Source organism: Pelmatolapia mariae, linkage group LG15 (assembly GCF_036321145.2).
Source record: "Pelmatolapia mariae isolate MD_Pm_ZW linkage group LG15, Pm_UMD_F_2, whole genome shotgun sequence".
NCBI lineage: Eukaryota > Metazoa > Chordata > Actinopteri > Cichliformes > Cichlidae > Pelmatolapia > Pelmatolapia mariae.
In genome coordinates, this window is record NC_086240.1 from 14,454,130 (window position 1) to 14,469,560 (window position 15,431).

A 15,431-nucleotide genomic window follows, 5' to 3' on the forward strand; every position below is an offset into this window, starting at 1 on the left:
TTATTCTAATTTTTTTTTTAAATCTGAATTTTTGTGCCACTGCTTCCTAATATCAAAGTGTGGTTAAAAACCGCGTCCCTGGCTTAAACCCTTTAGTTCTCTTGTCTTTTCCTCGGGGGAGGGGGTCCAACCCTGTGTTAGAAAGGTTCTGGATGAATAACTTTGATGTAAAAGACATCAAAGTCATTCATAAATTAAGTCATGTGCAAATGATCGACATTGTTTTCCAGTAGTGATATGAGCTTTAGCCAGCAGAGGGAACTGTTGGAAAACTGTTGGCTGGGCCCATGCTGGTACAGCTGGACATAGAGATGTTTTCGTGACAATACCAATGGAGACACTCATTAAAATAACTGTTAGTTCAGTCAGTTTTGCTACCATATTGTCGCAGGCCGTACGGGACATTTGCTGTTATAACATTAAAGGTCAAGGGAATCTACAGCAGAACCCAGAAGATTTCTAAGAAATCAGAGAAGCTCTCTTATTTAAAAAATGAGTAGAAAATCTTCCTGACTTCAGTGTGGTGGGCACATCGGAAAAGAAATAAACAGTATATATTAATAGTTCAGTTATAGAGAAAAATGGATATAAATCAGTTTACTGCAACATGACATCACACCTTCTTTTTTCTTTTTTTTTTGAAAGGCAAACGGTGCAGATTATATCCAAAACAACAGTGGATATAAGCCATAGTATTACTAGGTCAGTGTTTACACTACTCAACAATTAGTTCCAGTTTTCTCCTCAATGCCTCCTTTTATTGACAACAACACTGCTCCATCTAGTGGTTAAATTAATTCTTCGGAAAATTGATGTAATTATGAACTTTGTCTCCACTGATTAGATCATCATGTGCTGGAATTTTACTTGGCCCACGATTCTGTTCTCTCACACCTGGTGCACGGATGGTGTCATGGGAAGGTTTAATCCTGGGGTGGATCAGGTGGGCTGGAAGAATAATACTGATAGTCGTATAGACGAAACTTGAGAATATCATAGAGGTTTAAAAGGTAGATATTGGCTTTATTTTTTTTATTTTATTTCTTTTAATAAATGACTGATCCGTAAATCTGTTATAATCTAGTACTTCTCAAGTCCTCCCATTTTTTCCATCTCTATACCTGCTTCTAGCCTTTAAAGCTTTGGATGCAATCATCCTGGTTACCTCCAGAGGGAGACATTTTCTCATTTTCTCTCTTTCATATTAGTATTTTATCCAGAAATTAATGATTAGCTTAACTTCATGGAATTTAGAAAAAAAATATCTAAGTCTCCATGTTTGTAATCAGCACTCTGGCCTCAGTCTGTATGTTTTGGTTTTGTTTTGGGTTTTTTTGTTAGTTAGTTAGTTAGTTAGTTTTCCTCTTCATAACATTTTATGATTTGAAAAGCAGCCTCGAAATACTTGTTTCAAATCACAAACGACTAATAAGGCATTAATAGTGTGTTTGTGTGCAGGTTTACCGATGTAAACGAGAGGCAGTTCACGGCGAAGTGCAGCATTCCCATCGGCAGATGGGAGGGAAGAGGGCTGATGTGTCCCAGCCCTCTGCATCCAGCTGGTGCGTCGCACCACAGCAGTAGTTCGCCACACTCACCATGGCTTTAGCCACAGGCAGGACGCTCGTGGCACTATTTCTTACGCTTTGTGGGCCAGGATGCAGCTGGGCAGGTAAAACGTTGATTTGCTCTTTCATAAGCAGGTGCAAGTAGAGCACTTACTTGTAAAGCAGTTTGATACTTGTTTTCTTTGATTATCCAGGTACTGTTGCTTTCTTGTCCACTCGTGAAGAGAAAGTTGAACATATCAAAGAGGTCACGTGCCTTGTGATTGGATATTTAAAATGCATTCAAAAGAAGCTGTTCATATTAACAGGTTTAAACAAAAGGAATCCTAGAATATGCAGGTATTTGCATGTGTGCACGTCTGTTCAGTTTGCAGAAAACAAAGTAGATTAAGTGCATCATATTTAACTCACTGGGACGTTTCATTTCAAGCGTGCAGTTTGAGTCATTATCAGATGTGAACGATTTCGTTTAAATGAGAGCTATTAGAGAAAATATGAAGTGACAGCATTTTTCACCCATGAAACTTTGTGGGGGGAAACTATGATGCAGGACCGAGCAGTTATGGAACAAGTCCTTTCCTTAGTGGCCACATCCGAAAGTAACTGGGATGCATGGTTAGGAGATGATGACAAATTTCTGGCGACATCATGAAATACTGTGAGTGGTGGCATATTAAATATGGAACTAATTCAGCTGAATGTGGAGATAAATGGCTTTAAAGTGGACTTTGATTAGTGACTAGAAGTGAAGGAGTTGATTTGAGAGCTCACATCATCCATCAGCTATAGTCAGGAATGGCTGGACAGTGAAGCAGATTTTGAACCCAGGAGACTATGCAGGTTTTTTGTTGATTCATAGGCTGGCAGGATTTTACTAGAAAGGCGCAGTGATATATCAGATGTGCAGCGAATTTTTGACAAGCACAGAGAGTGCAAACCACAGCAGCACATATGTTTTTGAAGTTTCTTAAGTGCTGTTTGTAAAATCAATTTTCAGGGAAAGTATTCAACATCCTCCAGACAGTGAAAACATTCAAAATATCAAACGTGCCACAAAGCCCAAGGAGTTTCACAGAGGACAAAGGTAATCTTTTTGGCTTGGGCTTAAAGGCCAGACTTTCCTTCACCCTCCCCTTCCTCCTCGATTTTATTCAGTTTACTTATTTTGTCAGTTGATCTGTAGACTTCTATATGCCTCCCTCTCAAATGTAAGCGCTTAGCGCATGAGATCACTGCTTTCACTGAATATAGGCAGCTGCCATTTATTGTGGTCCTTTCTCTGAGTCATTTTCTTTTCCATCGTTTTGGAAGTCTTTTCAGAGCGTCACATTTATTCACTTCCACACATTTACACCTGGGAGCCACTGCAGCTACAGCTCACTGCTGCAGCAGATTGGACCAGTTTCGAGTTAAATGGCTTCCTCTCGGGCATCTCGACAGTAGTTGTTAAGAGAGAGGAGAGTGTTACTCATTAACTTTCTCTGCTCACATATCATCAGCCCGTCAGTCTGAAATTATTCACAAAAGAGGACGAGTAAGCTCGTGGGGATATCTGAACACCTACGCAGGGGCAGTGCAAGAAAAACGAAATCTGCCTATCAACTTCTGGAATTTACACGAACTGTGTGGAGAGCACGAGGGACAGGGAGTGAGGAGAAGGAATCATGTCCTTGCAGGTCACTGGAATTTCATTACTCTGCTCCAGTTCACATGTCAGGATTCTTCAAGGGAGGCTACATGCAAGAGTTTTAGGATGAGGAGTTTCATAACTTCAACTTTGTTACTTCAGGAAAATAGAGACTTGCTGAGAGGCTCCCCCCCCCCCCCCTGCATATTTCTAATATTGCTAATGCTTTCTGTAATCTTTAATCACCTGACCCTATGCCCCTGCTCACCTGCACCTCGGCTGCATATCAAACCTGCCAGCAACAGCATGTCTCGTGTCATGATGTCATCTCTGGGCACCGTTCCACTTGCTTTAACAAGTACCACCTGGCCTACGAGCACCCTGTCAAAGCTTGATTTGAGCATATTAGATGTGCTGCGAGAAGATAGACAATAAACTAACACTATGAGGCATCAGACCTCATCAGTAACTGCTTTGAATAATTGCTTAGAATAACTTTAAAAAGGTTTTTTATAAAAGCAAAGTCACATTTGAGCACCAGCACAGAAAAGCTAAATATGCTGTTAGATCCCAAATGTTCTGGCCTGCTTCTGATTGTAGATGTCATGTGCCATAAACGTTTTATATGGATGCGTGTAACCTGCCCAAAGCTAAGCGCTTACTCAATTGAGGCTGTCGCTTCAAATAAAATCTGTCCTCAGTCACAATTCAGTGGCAAATTAAGCTCAAGTCAACACAATAAACTGGTTGCATAAAGTCAGACAGTTCAGCGATTGGTGTGACTGACTGCAGTCAGAAAGCAGTGATAAACTTTGGGCACAGTCTCAGTCTGGTGTGTTGGCTTTATCACAGAGTCGATTGCAGGAGAGAGTTTACTGGTCGTTAGAGGTGAGGCGGTGGTGAACTGGTAAAAAGAGTAATGTAGCACTGGGCAAGATTTCACACCTCCCACATAGATGAATGTATGTTCACACAGGCATCTGAATTCTTTTAAACGTGCAAATTCCACTTATTTTCTTAAGACTAACTATCAAAGAAAACGATATTTAGAGTAATCTTGTGGCTTTCTGGGAAAAACCGGCAGTGACTTGGATAAGAAAACCGATATTACACACGTGTCTAAACACCATGTGGAAACACTTGCGATACGAGCTCTATCCAATGGTTGAAACATCTAAAGACAAGAGAAGCAAGAAAATATTGTGTTATTTAACTCCCTCGGGTCCCTGAACACATAAACACGAAAATAGGTTTCTTAGTCTTGTAATTTAATCTGCAGATTTTTGTCGATCCGTGTATTCTTTTAAGCAGAGCACAAATGCAAAAGACACCTCTTCCAACTTACCACAAGCTCCAACAATTGGGTGGTTTTCGCCACAATTTTACACCATTTACAGCAATTTTTCGCCTCCAGCCAAGTACAGTTTAGATAATTTGTTTGTGGTGCTCTCTCAGTATTTAAAACTTACATTCAACGGCATCTTTTCAGAATGCGTTTTTCAATTATTCTGTATAAAACACAGAACCCACTGTGAACAGAAAAGCCTTTCAGTAACAACTGCTCACAGCATGCTCTGTTGATTATCAAAAGTTAATGGGACATTGTTTCTGAAAATGCACGCTGTTGTTAACTCTTTTTTTTCTAATGCAAAATTTTTGCTTATAAAATGGTGTTTATTTAAGTGGTATCAGAAACTTCAGAAAAAAGCAAAAAGATATGGACAAATAAACCCAAAATATGTTCAAAATGTTCTTTTCTTTCTTTTTTTGTGTTATTTGAGTGGTCCAAGCACATCTTCCAAAACTGTTTTAAGCAACTTAAAAAAAAATACAGTTGAGCAATTGGACTTCACCTCAATCTTGAGTTTTAACTGTTTTTAGTGCTATAAAAGGCTCATATACCCACAACACACATGTGCAAAACTAAAACTAAAATGATTAAAAACCTATAGCAAAGCAGATATGTCCATGCCACCTTCATCTGGCAATTCACTAGCAATTCTTATTGTTGATGGGAGTTTGTGGAAAGTGACATTTATTAGACATTAGTAGCGAATTGTTATGGGGTGAATGAGAGGTCACGACCTGTGATTTTGATGCAAGGTAAGGTAAAAAAAAAAGGTGTTCTTGTAAAAGCAGAGCAGACTGCAGGTGCTCCAGCACAAGTATTTTATAGAACAGTTTTGCAGCAGTCATTTGACCTCAGGGCTTACCTCCATGTGCTTCTACACATGCTCATACATGTGTGTGCGTACCTCTTTGTGACTCTTCGAGGGTGCATGCGTACCACACGTCCTGTATCCATCTAACACAAGGGCCCATGCTTTTCTAGACACACAAGCATAAAAATGAAAAAGGCAGTGACATAATGACCTCAGGCCCTGCCCTCATTCTTAACATAGTTAATACTTTCCACTGTCTAACTCAATCATACTCTATCCATCTTTCCATTTCACATTCACAAACACAGCACAGACAGTGCTATTATATTACTGCTCCAGTCTCCCATGGCAACTCCCTGAAAGCAAGCCTTGCTCTGTTTGATTAGGATTGGTACAGCCACTATTGCTCAGCTTCTTCCCAACGTGTTTATTCTTGGATATCATTTGTGCAACTGCTGTCTCTGAAGACGTCTTGATTTAATCTGGTTTGCCCTTGGATCAAAAACTTCCTGAGAGGCCAAATAAAGGAGCGATGTCTGGACAGAGGAAAGGATCCCATCCTATGTAACACACAGCCTTATTAGAAGCAGCCTGTGTCAGTGGGGATTGTCATGCACAGCTGATGAAGCTTAGTCCACTGTAAGACTGAATTAATGAGGAAATAATGAGTCGACTGTGTGTGTGTGTGTGTTTTTTTTTTTAACTTAGATCACAAAATGATATAAGCCATTATCTCAGGAGTTGGTGATGGCTGAACTCAGCAAAAATAAATACGAGACGATCTTTCAGCACACGATAAAGTCCTACTTAAGCTGAAACAACGCTAAAGGGCTATGAACAGCTGTGACCATCTGGATAACAGAGCTCAGAAGGCCTAAGTAGCAATTATATCTAAATGTTAAAAAGTGAAGATCCAGCTGGGAGAGGTGAATTTGTGATGATACTAAACCAAAAGTGCTCATGTAAACCTCTGCAGGGGAAAGCCAAGGACATCATGACTGTAGCATATCATCTGTTTAGCAAATGTTCCAATGTTATTATGATCCTTCGATTTAAAGCTGCTATATTTTTAAAGAAAGAGTGCATTAATGGCTGTGCATCTTTGAAAGGAGAATCTGTTTGTGGTGTTTTATGATACAGTTTTGGTTTGTTCTTGCTGCTCTCAAATTTATAGCAGCAGCTACAGACAGCTGATTTCACTAAAAACTGAGTGCATGCCACCTGCTCTGGATCAAACAGCAGACAGATAACACAGCGTACACAGTGAATTTTAGAGCTAAGATTTCCCTGAGAACTTGGTGGACAGCAGACCTGAGTTGGAATAGGCCCATTAGATCAGCGTTTATTGGGTGGATAAAAAATTTTTCTCGAAATAATAGAAATTGTTTGTTACCATTGGTCCATGAAAATATAATAATTGGTCAGTTCTGTACTTCTCCCAATAAAGTTTTGGTATATTTTTGTTTTTTAGTCATCAGAATTTAGATTTTATGAAGTACCCATTGTGATGTCGCATTTGATGATCTGAGTGAGATCTGAAATCTGACCGAGAAACGGAGGACACTGTACAATTAGAGCCAGTTACCCAGCTTTTGTATCTTTTCCGTCTGTACGCCACACGAATGTAACCAGTGGTTTGCACCTTGTTGTTAACCCTCTGCATTTCCAGTCATGAAGGTGTCTCTTGGTTGTAGACTTTGACGATGGTATGCCTACCCCCTCGAGTGTTTTTGACTGAATTAGATGGTATGAAATTGTTCTTATGAAGTTGTACTTAAAGTGAAAAGCCATAAAATACAAATTCAACACTTTGTATTTTCAACTTCAGATATGATGTCCTCTTCATTTGTCCTGAGATAACAAGGGAACAGATCTCCCCTGGCCATTAAACTGGCTGTCAGTCATGTGTACAGTTATTTTTAAAAATGGGGGGCTGTGTATAAAAGTTATTGTGATTTTTATGCAGTTATTGCAAAGTCTGCAGCGAAGTCTGTTTCTTTGTGTGTTTGATTATAGATGTGATGCTAAGTATACATAAAATAGAAACAATATTGTATTAAATAAGACTTGAAACCTTCAACAAAGACAATAAAGTACTTTGGAAAATGTTTCCTGAGTTTGTAAATTAGGTTATAGAGAGGACTATTTTCTTAGGGAGATTTATTTTTGCCGAATTCATGTTTAATGCACTTCCACATTTCTTGCATGCTAAATGCTAAATAAAAAACTCTTTTAAAAAAATGTATGCCCCTGAAATGTATCTTAATGTGGTTTTTGTGTTGCAGCAGAGAAACCCCCACGATCACAAAATGTGAAACCAACATCTGTGGAGAAGGGCCTTAGGGAAAGCTGGGAGCCGTCTATCCATCTGGATGGAAGACCTGTGGATCACTTCATGATCAGCTCCAGTAAACCCACGAGATCCCATCGATTCACTAAAGCGAGCAAGGACAGTCGTGCTCCTATGTTGGAGGATGTAGGTAAGAAAGAGTCAATAAAAGTTCAAAAAGAGCTGGATGAGAATGTGAGATGTTAAAATCAGATGGTCACGATTCCATAACCATGTTGAAGTTATGCCAGTAAATTAACTGGAACTAATGGGAGTGTGAGTGCTGGTAGAGCTGCTAGACAAAAAAAAAAAGTAATCCAGAAGGAAGCATACAAATAAGGTTTGCCTTAAACCGTGAAGTGAGCTTTGAAATCTCACAGTTCTGCATTTTCTCAAGATAAATGCCAAGAATGAGACAAGGAACAAGAAGCAAAGTAGACACTCAAGACAGTAAGGTGTGTAAAAGTGCATGCATATGTTAACTTGATTAATGATGATTAATCTCTATATGTGGATTAGTTCATAATTGGATGCACTGTCCTAAAAGTTTGCCAGAGGGAAAGCACACCAGGGGTGATGTGCGTGTCAGCCCATCATCATCCTAGCTCAGTAGACAGTGGCTGTTTGAGGCTTTAGAGAAGGGGCTTATTTTTAGGTTTTAATAGCTTCTTTTGGTATTTTCTAATCCCACATTGTAAAACTTAAGTCAGGTCTTTATGCTTCTATATACATACATACATACATACACTTTGGGTTACTGACTGAGTCCAGCCTGCTTTTGTCATTATTTCATTTTCCTCCATCCTTGTCACCATACTTCATCAAAGTCTGCAGCCAACCCAGCCCTGCTCCTATAATCCTGTGTTGTGGCCACTTACTCTGTGTATGTGTGTGTGCGCAGCTTATGTGTGTCTGGTGGTGGTTGTGGTGAAGGACTGGGTGGTGCCAACTGATGAAGTCATTCATTGTCTGTGTTTTCAAAAAAAGTGTCTACAGATGCCTGTGTGTTTGTGTTTGTGTTCCTGTGCGTTGCCCAGTACAACTTCTGGTGGCCGCTGTGGTCTCTCCAGCTCCAGCACAGTTCACCATAAATCTCAAAAATCTGGCAGCCGAGCTCAGTCTCAGCTTCGCCTTTCCAGAAATTCCTTGCAGATCATGTGTTGTTCCCTCAGCAGCATGAGAGCAGCATCAGCTGTCATAAATAACCCTATACTGTTTGCTTCAACATCATTAATGTGTCTGGAGCAACAAAGACAAAACGTCGACCTGATATGATATGATATAGACTATGTAAACAATATTTTAAAAATCAGTTTGTTTTTCTTTTTATTTACAGAATGAACTGCTTCCTTACTAGTTAATATATCCAGATATCCTGTGTTTTTGTTTCTAGACCCTGAATGGGTTAACCTGGATGGCTTTGCTGTGTTGGGCGGTGCACCTGTCAGCAATTTATCAGCAGGTAAACCTAATCAGAGAGCCGTATTACCAACATTACATTACTTTCTTCAGGCAATAATCACCCTTTTCTTTATCCCCTTACTTGGCTCTTCACCACGGGATGAATAAAGGGAAACACTCATTTGTCTCTGACGCCAACATTTCTGTCTATTTAGATAGATGTGTTTTTCTTGTAGGTGAACCATATTTTAAATCTGTTATAGAGAGTCTTACCTTTAATGACATATGCCACAGTTATTTAAAAAAAAAAAGACCTGTCAGAGATTTCAGTAGACTGTGAAATCACAAGAAATCAGGAACAGACACATTGCTGGAAGCCAATATTGGCAGACTATTTAAAAAGTGAACACTTTGAGTTGCGGGTATGAGTGCCCTGTCAAGCAGGCCTTACTGATTTATCAGGTGAGTGAAAACTAACTGCAAACAACTTTGGTACTTAATTATAAGAGTAATTTATCAAGGAAGTGTATTAATAATTGGTGTTATAACATTCTCAAAGGCTGTTAATGTCACTGTGTGGTCAGTCCAAAACGATGTAAGCAGTAGCGATAGCAATGCAAACATATGGCCCTCTAGGACTTATTTGTACAGTTCTGTGCAAAAGTCTTGAACCACCCCTTATTTTTTTGCATTTTCCTTCCAAGGAGTCAGACTTTTTCTTTTCTTTAAGTGTCTGGAGTATTAGCTCTCCAACATTTTGATGATCATTTAAAGTTCTTTGTTTGGACATTGGCTCCTTCACTTGCTTTTCAAATCTCGTACCTAACCCTTTTCACACTGAGGAGCAACTTAGCAAAAGATGTGAGTGATACATCTGGCCCTGCTGCATGCCAAGCCTCATCACACGTAGTCTCAGTGGAAGGGTGGCTGTCAAAAAACTATTGTTAAGGAAGGGAAACAGGGAGAAAAGGCTAGGGTGTGCCAAATTACACATGAATTGGACTAAAAGTCGATGGCAACAGATCTTATGGAGTGATCAATTGAAATTTGAAATTTGTAGTTTAAATTATCGTCAGTATGTATGGAGGAGGTCAGGAAAGAGGTACAATAGACAGTGTCTACAGCCATCTGTAAAACATGGTGGAGCTTCTGTTGTGGTTTGAAGCTGCATTTCAGTCAGTGGTGTTGGAAATTGTGTCACAATTGCAGAAAATTGCAGAAAAGTATGATCAGATATTGATCGACCATACAATACCATCTGGAAAGCATCTAATTGGCAACAGCTTCATTTTTCAGATTGGCAATGATCTCAAACACACTGCAAATGCAGCAACAGACAGAAAAACACCAGTGGAACACATTCAGTCATGGATTGGCCTCCCCAGAGCCCAGACCTCAACATTATTGCAGCAATATGGATTCATCTTGACTGACAAAGGAACAAAAATCAGCTAACATCCAAAGAAGACCTCTGAATGTCCATGAAAAAGTCTGGAGGCTGAAGACTACTTAAAGAAATTCTAAGAAAGCTTTCCTAAGAGCAGTTCAGTCTATGTTGTGGTCATTCCAATATTAATTTTCAAGCTTGGTGAAATTGTCCAAACTATGTTTTTACATGTATTGTACATACATGTGCATATTTGCATGTTTCACTGAATCTCTGTATGCTGTCACTATTTTCCATTTTCTTAGCAAAGTATAAAAAAAATTAGTGGTGGCTCAAGACTTGCATAGTGCTGTACTTTTTTTGTGTGCAGCCCAATGTGATATTTGAGCTCATGTCATGTAAATGCTCACTGGTCTAATCACACGTAGACATGCATCATACTGTTCCAGTGGACAATTTAGTCTCTCTAAACCACTTAATTGTGGCAGGGAACGTGGAGAAAACTCTTTAAAATTCCCTATTGAAAGGATGGGAAGCAGAAAGGGAACCCAGGGCCTTCTTGTTGCAAGGCAGCAGTGGTAACCGCAATGCTAGTCTGGAGTTTCAGTTTTATGTGTTTGAGGCAGAGCTGCTCCAGGAACATGAATAATCATATTTGTTGATTTACTTTGGCGAATGGAGACGCCTGGAAAAGCAGAACAAAGCCAAATGAAAAGTAAGAGCCAAAAGGAGAAGTAGCTAATGTTATAAATCTTCACTTACTATCAGCTGAGAGCTTATTATTGCTTGCTTGATAAAGTAATCTAATTATTAATGATCATTGATAACCCGCTCCATGCCATTTACCTGTACTTGATAACTAAGCTATCTTTGTCATATTATAAATGTCTACCAAGCACAGCACTAGAGCTAGCACACTTCCTGCACACTGACATTGTTATTTAATGGCAGTGTATACCATCCTGAAGTTCTTTTAATGCTTCTAATTTAATTATATATAAAAGTAACTGAAATGAGATAGCATGTGTGCAAACTGAATGTTCCTCTTTGTTTGACGAAACAGTTCAATTGTAAAAATAAATAAATTTAAAAAAAAATCAGCATGTTAACATTTATTGAGCTTCAGTAATGAAAACAAACAACAATAGCATGATTAGAACATGACTATTAATCAATCACAGGCGCTTATCAAATGTTAAAGTGCTGCCAGGCAATTTCTGGTAACTTACAACTGCAATTTGATATGCGTCTTTTGGGATGATACTAATTTGCTCATCTAATTTATAAGTCATCTAAGGTACACAATGACTTAGCAGTCTGGTATGCCGATACATAAACTATGGCAACAACATTGGCATTAGCGCTGTATATTTCCACTACAGGCTAAACTGATTAGCTCTGCTGGAAGGAACACTTTGCCATTGACTGGGAATTGTTTGTATAAATTAAACTGTGGGTAAAGTGAGTAAGTATGAGACCCAAACATACCAATTTGTTTGCAACATTTAGACTTCTTTTTTTAAGGTTGCAAAACGTCAAAGATGACGGTTCAGCTAGTTTTTGAGGAGCGTCCAAGGACATAACAGAGACATTCTTGGGGACCTCAGTCTGAACACTGAGGTGTGCCTCGCTCTGTTTTTGCTATGATGTGCCTGTCTGTCAGCAGGCAAGCCTCATAGCACCTCGGTCCACTGAGCTTCCAGGAAAAGACATAAGGGATCTGGCATTACCAGCACTGTCAAGTCAGTGGTTTAGTGGTTCGTGGCATTGTGACCTGGGCCAAATTATGTATTGTGACAGTTTTCCAGACAGAAAAAGGGAAGACTGATTAAAACCAAATGGGGATATTTCTGTTTTAAGCTATACTTGGTATCAGAAGAAACAAATGGAAAGGGCTTGGGATGAAAATTAATTGCCAAAGGGACATGGCTAGTTGCCATATGGTGAACAGTGTTTACAAAAAATACAAAAGCTATGAATGAGACACTTTAAAGTATTATTTTTGTGGTATTTTACGCTTATAGGATTAGTGCAGGCATAGGTAGAAGAACACAATTTTTTTTAGCACTTAAACCAATAGACCTGTTAAAAATAGCTAATTGTGTGTTGTAAAACTATGCATACCCTTACTGTTTTCACTGCAATTATAGGGTAGACAGCAGCAATGTGCTGCAAATCGAAGGCACTTGATTAATTGATCATCGGCAAGTGTGAGCACTGTAAGGGTGAGCACAGAAAGCAAAGCATAAAAACAGAAATATTGGCAGCTTGATAGTCTGGAGAGTTCAGGCATCACCCATGATATTAAACAACCAGTTGTGGCTGTCGATTATAAGGCCATTTCCAGACAATTTGAAATCCATCATTCTGCAGCAAAAAAGATTATTCACAAGTGGATATCATTCAAGACAGCTGCCAGTCTTTGCAGGAGTGGATATCCCAGCCAATTAACCCCAAGGTCAGAGAAAATGCAAAAAACCCAAGAGCTACATCTTAGACTCTACAGATCTCATTTAGCATATTTAATGTTAAAATTCATGACACCACAATTACAAAAACACTGAACATGTATGACTTGTTTGGAAGGTTGCCAGGAGAAAGCTGTTGTATCTGAACAAACCACAAGACTTCTGTAACAATGTACTTTGAACAAACCACACCAAAGTGGAGATGTTTGACCATAATACAAGCATCACATTAAGTCTAAAGCATATCTGTACAACCACCTCATGCAAACTGTCAAATCACAGGGGTAGAGGTGATGATTTGAGCTTGTTTTGCAGCCACAGGATTTGTTCCCCTTGCATTCACTGAATGGACCAGGAACTCCCCTGTATAGTGTATTCTTCCAATGTGAGGAAATCTGTCTGACAGCTAAAGCTTGGGTAAAATTAGGTCATGCAACAGGACAATCTCAAACAAAGCAGCCAATCTACAAAAGAACAACTAAAAAGGAAAAGAATCAAGTTCCTGCAATGACCCATCCAAAGTCCAGATCTCAACCTGATTGAAATGCTGTATCAGGACCTTAAGATAGCTGTGCATAAATGAATGCACACAAAGAAAAGGTAGAGAAAAATTCCTCCACAATGATATGACAGATTGATAAAATCATACAGAAAATGATTACTTCAAGTAAAGGCAAGCTGCTGAATCATGGGATGTACTTCATTTTTAACAGGATATATAGACTGCTATGAAAACTCTCTCGTTCACATTTCTGTACACTTTTATTTTTTTGCAGTTTTTTTAAAGCCTTGTTAAACTAAAAAGTGTAGTGGGAAAGACCAACACAACATTTGTCCACATTAAATCCGTGATTTGAATCACACATGACACAAATTCTTACTCTGATTTCACAGTTCCCTTACTGGAAATGTGTGAAAACACGCAAAGCTGACAGGAAAAGCAAGAGAAGGATTCAGAAAGGGGTTAGGGCATTACTAAACAAATAGCCAGTACTGTCTGAATCCAAAGGGAAGATGTTCATTCAGCTGTGCTGAGGAGATACAGACAGGAGATACAGAGATTAAGTAATAAACAGAGTGATCCAAGTTGATCCAAGTTGAACCAGAAAAAACCCAAACACATGTATTTTCTTCATGGTCTTCTATACATTGTGTGTTTCCTCATCACATCTTCTTTGTCCCCTAACCACAAAACCCCTTCTTTTTAAGTCACTTTTAGATATGGTGGCCTCATGTAGACACCTATAATCTCATTTGGCTCACCCTACATGTTGAATAGAAAATAAAGACTTACATTAAAGTATTGATTAGACCTTTGAAATGCATAATGTTCACCTTTTTACATCAGCCGACTTATCAGTACTCCCCCAGCTGTGCACGCAGCTGTCCTGATGGGAAACCGAGTGGACCTTTTCCATCTGAAAGTGATTATGGTAAACAGAAGAGGGAGGAACAGATGGAGAGAATGGAAGAACAAAAAAGAGGGAGGGGCAGATGTTTTTTTGTTTTTGTATTGGAAATGCTATCGCTAAGCACTGCAGCCAGATGAGAGGGATTGTCTGACTGTCTGAGTCAGTGTCTGAGATGTTGTCCAAGATGGTGTGACTACTAGCTTTGGATTGAAGCGGGAAGCAGAGCACCAGAAGTTATAGCAGATGACAGGGTACATGATGCAGTTCTTCAGCATTTCCCTTCTGTGACAACTGGCCAGGCTGACAGGCGGTGTTGGATGAGTGTGACAAGTAATTATGTGTTTATCAATAAGCGGATGTGTCTTGAGTGGAAAAGTTATGTGGAAACATTTTCCATGGAGGATAGAGTTTCAAAAAGGCCCCAAAGGCAAACCGAGCACAAAAACCAGATTATGTACATTGGGATTTTAAAGTTAAAATGAACAGTGCTCTGAATTTTACATTTATTATATCCATCAGCAGGTCCAGTAAGATCTTCACAAACAGTTGCGCCCCGAAATCACTCCTCCGTAAAACGGGCAACCAGGATGGACAGGAAGGCTCAGCTGTCAGGTGTGCCTAATGTCAGAACACACAGGAGGGCACCTCAGTCTTCCTCTGGTCCCAGGCAGCCCGAGAGAGTTTTGGCAGGAGTTCCTCTGCTGGAAAGGAGACGACAACACTACGCCAAGCCTCAGTCTGATCAGAGAAATCGACTCGCACGCAAACTAAGTAAGAGGGCCAATATTTTATACTACTGATCACTAAATGAAATGATGAAATGAACAAAGCTTTAGGTTTTATTCAAATATGATGCTGAGTAAGAAATGTGAATATGTCCTTATAGTATTGGAAGATACGGTTGTGGTCAAACGTTTACATATTCATGAATTTCATGGTCATTTTGGACTTTTAATTTCCTTGAACTTTTCTTTTTCCAAGGGTAGAATGACTGTAAACCAGACCTCTTAAAAAAACAAGCATTGGGTAGAGAAACTTGAATTGATTTTGGATTTTCTCTAAGCCACACAGTGCCAA

The 15,431-nt window shown here is 39.3% G+C and overlaps 1 protein-coding gene across 2 annotated transcripts in view; it reads left to right on the forward strand.

The window, feature by feature from the left end:
- Positions 1-1,573: 1,573 nt before the first annotated feature.
- Positions 1,574-15,431, forward strand: part of fndc1 (fibronectin type III domain containing 1) — a 39,730-nt gene continuing 25,872 nt past the window's right edge. For both annotated transcript variants that reach the window (XM_063496165.1, XM_063496166.1), the window contains exons 1-4: positions 1,574-1,672; positions 7,643-7,837; positions 9,080-9,148; positions 14,874-15,125. In XM_063496165.1, the coding sequence (XP_063352235.1) occupies positions 1,600-1,672; positions 7,643-7,837; positions 9,080-9,148; positions 14,874-15,125 (589 nt within the window). In that variant the 5' untranslated portion in view covers positions 1,574-1,599. The remainder of the gene's footprint in view (positions 1,673-7,642; positions 7,838-9,079; positions 9,149-14,873; positions 15,126-15,431) is intronic.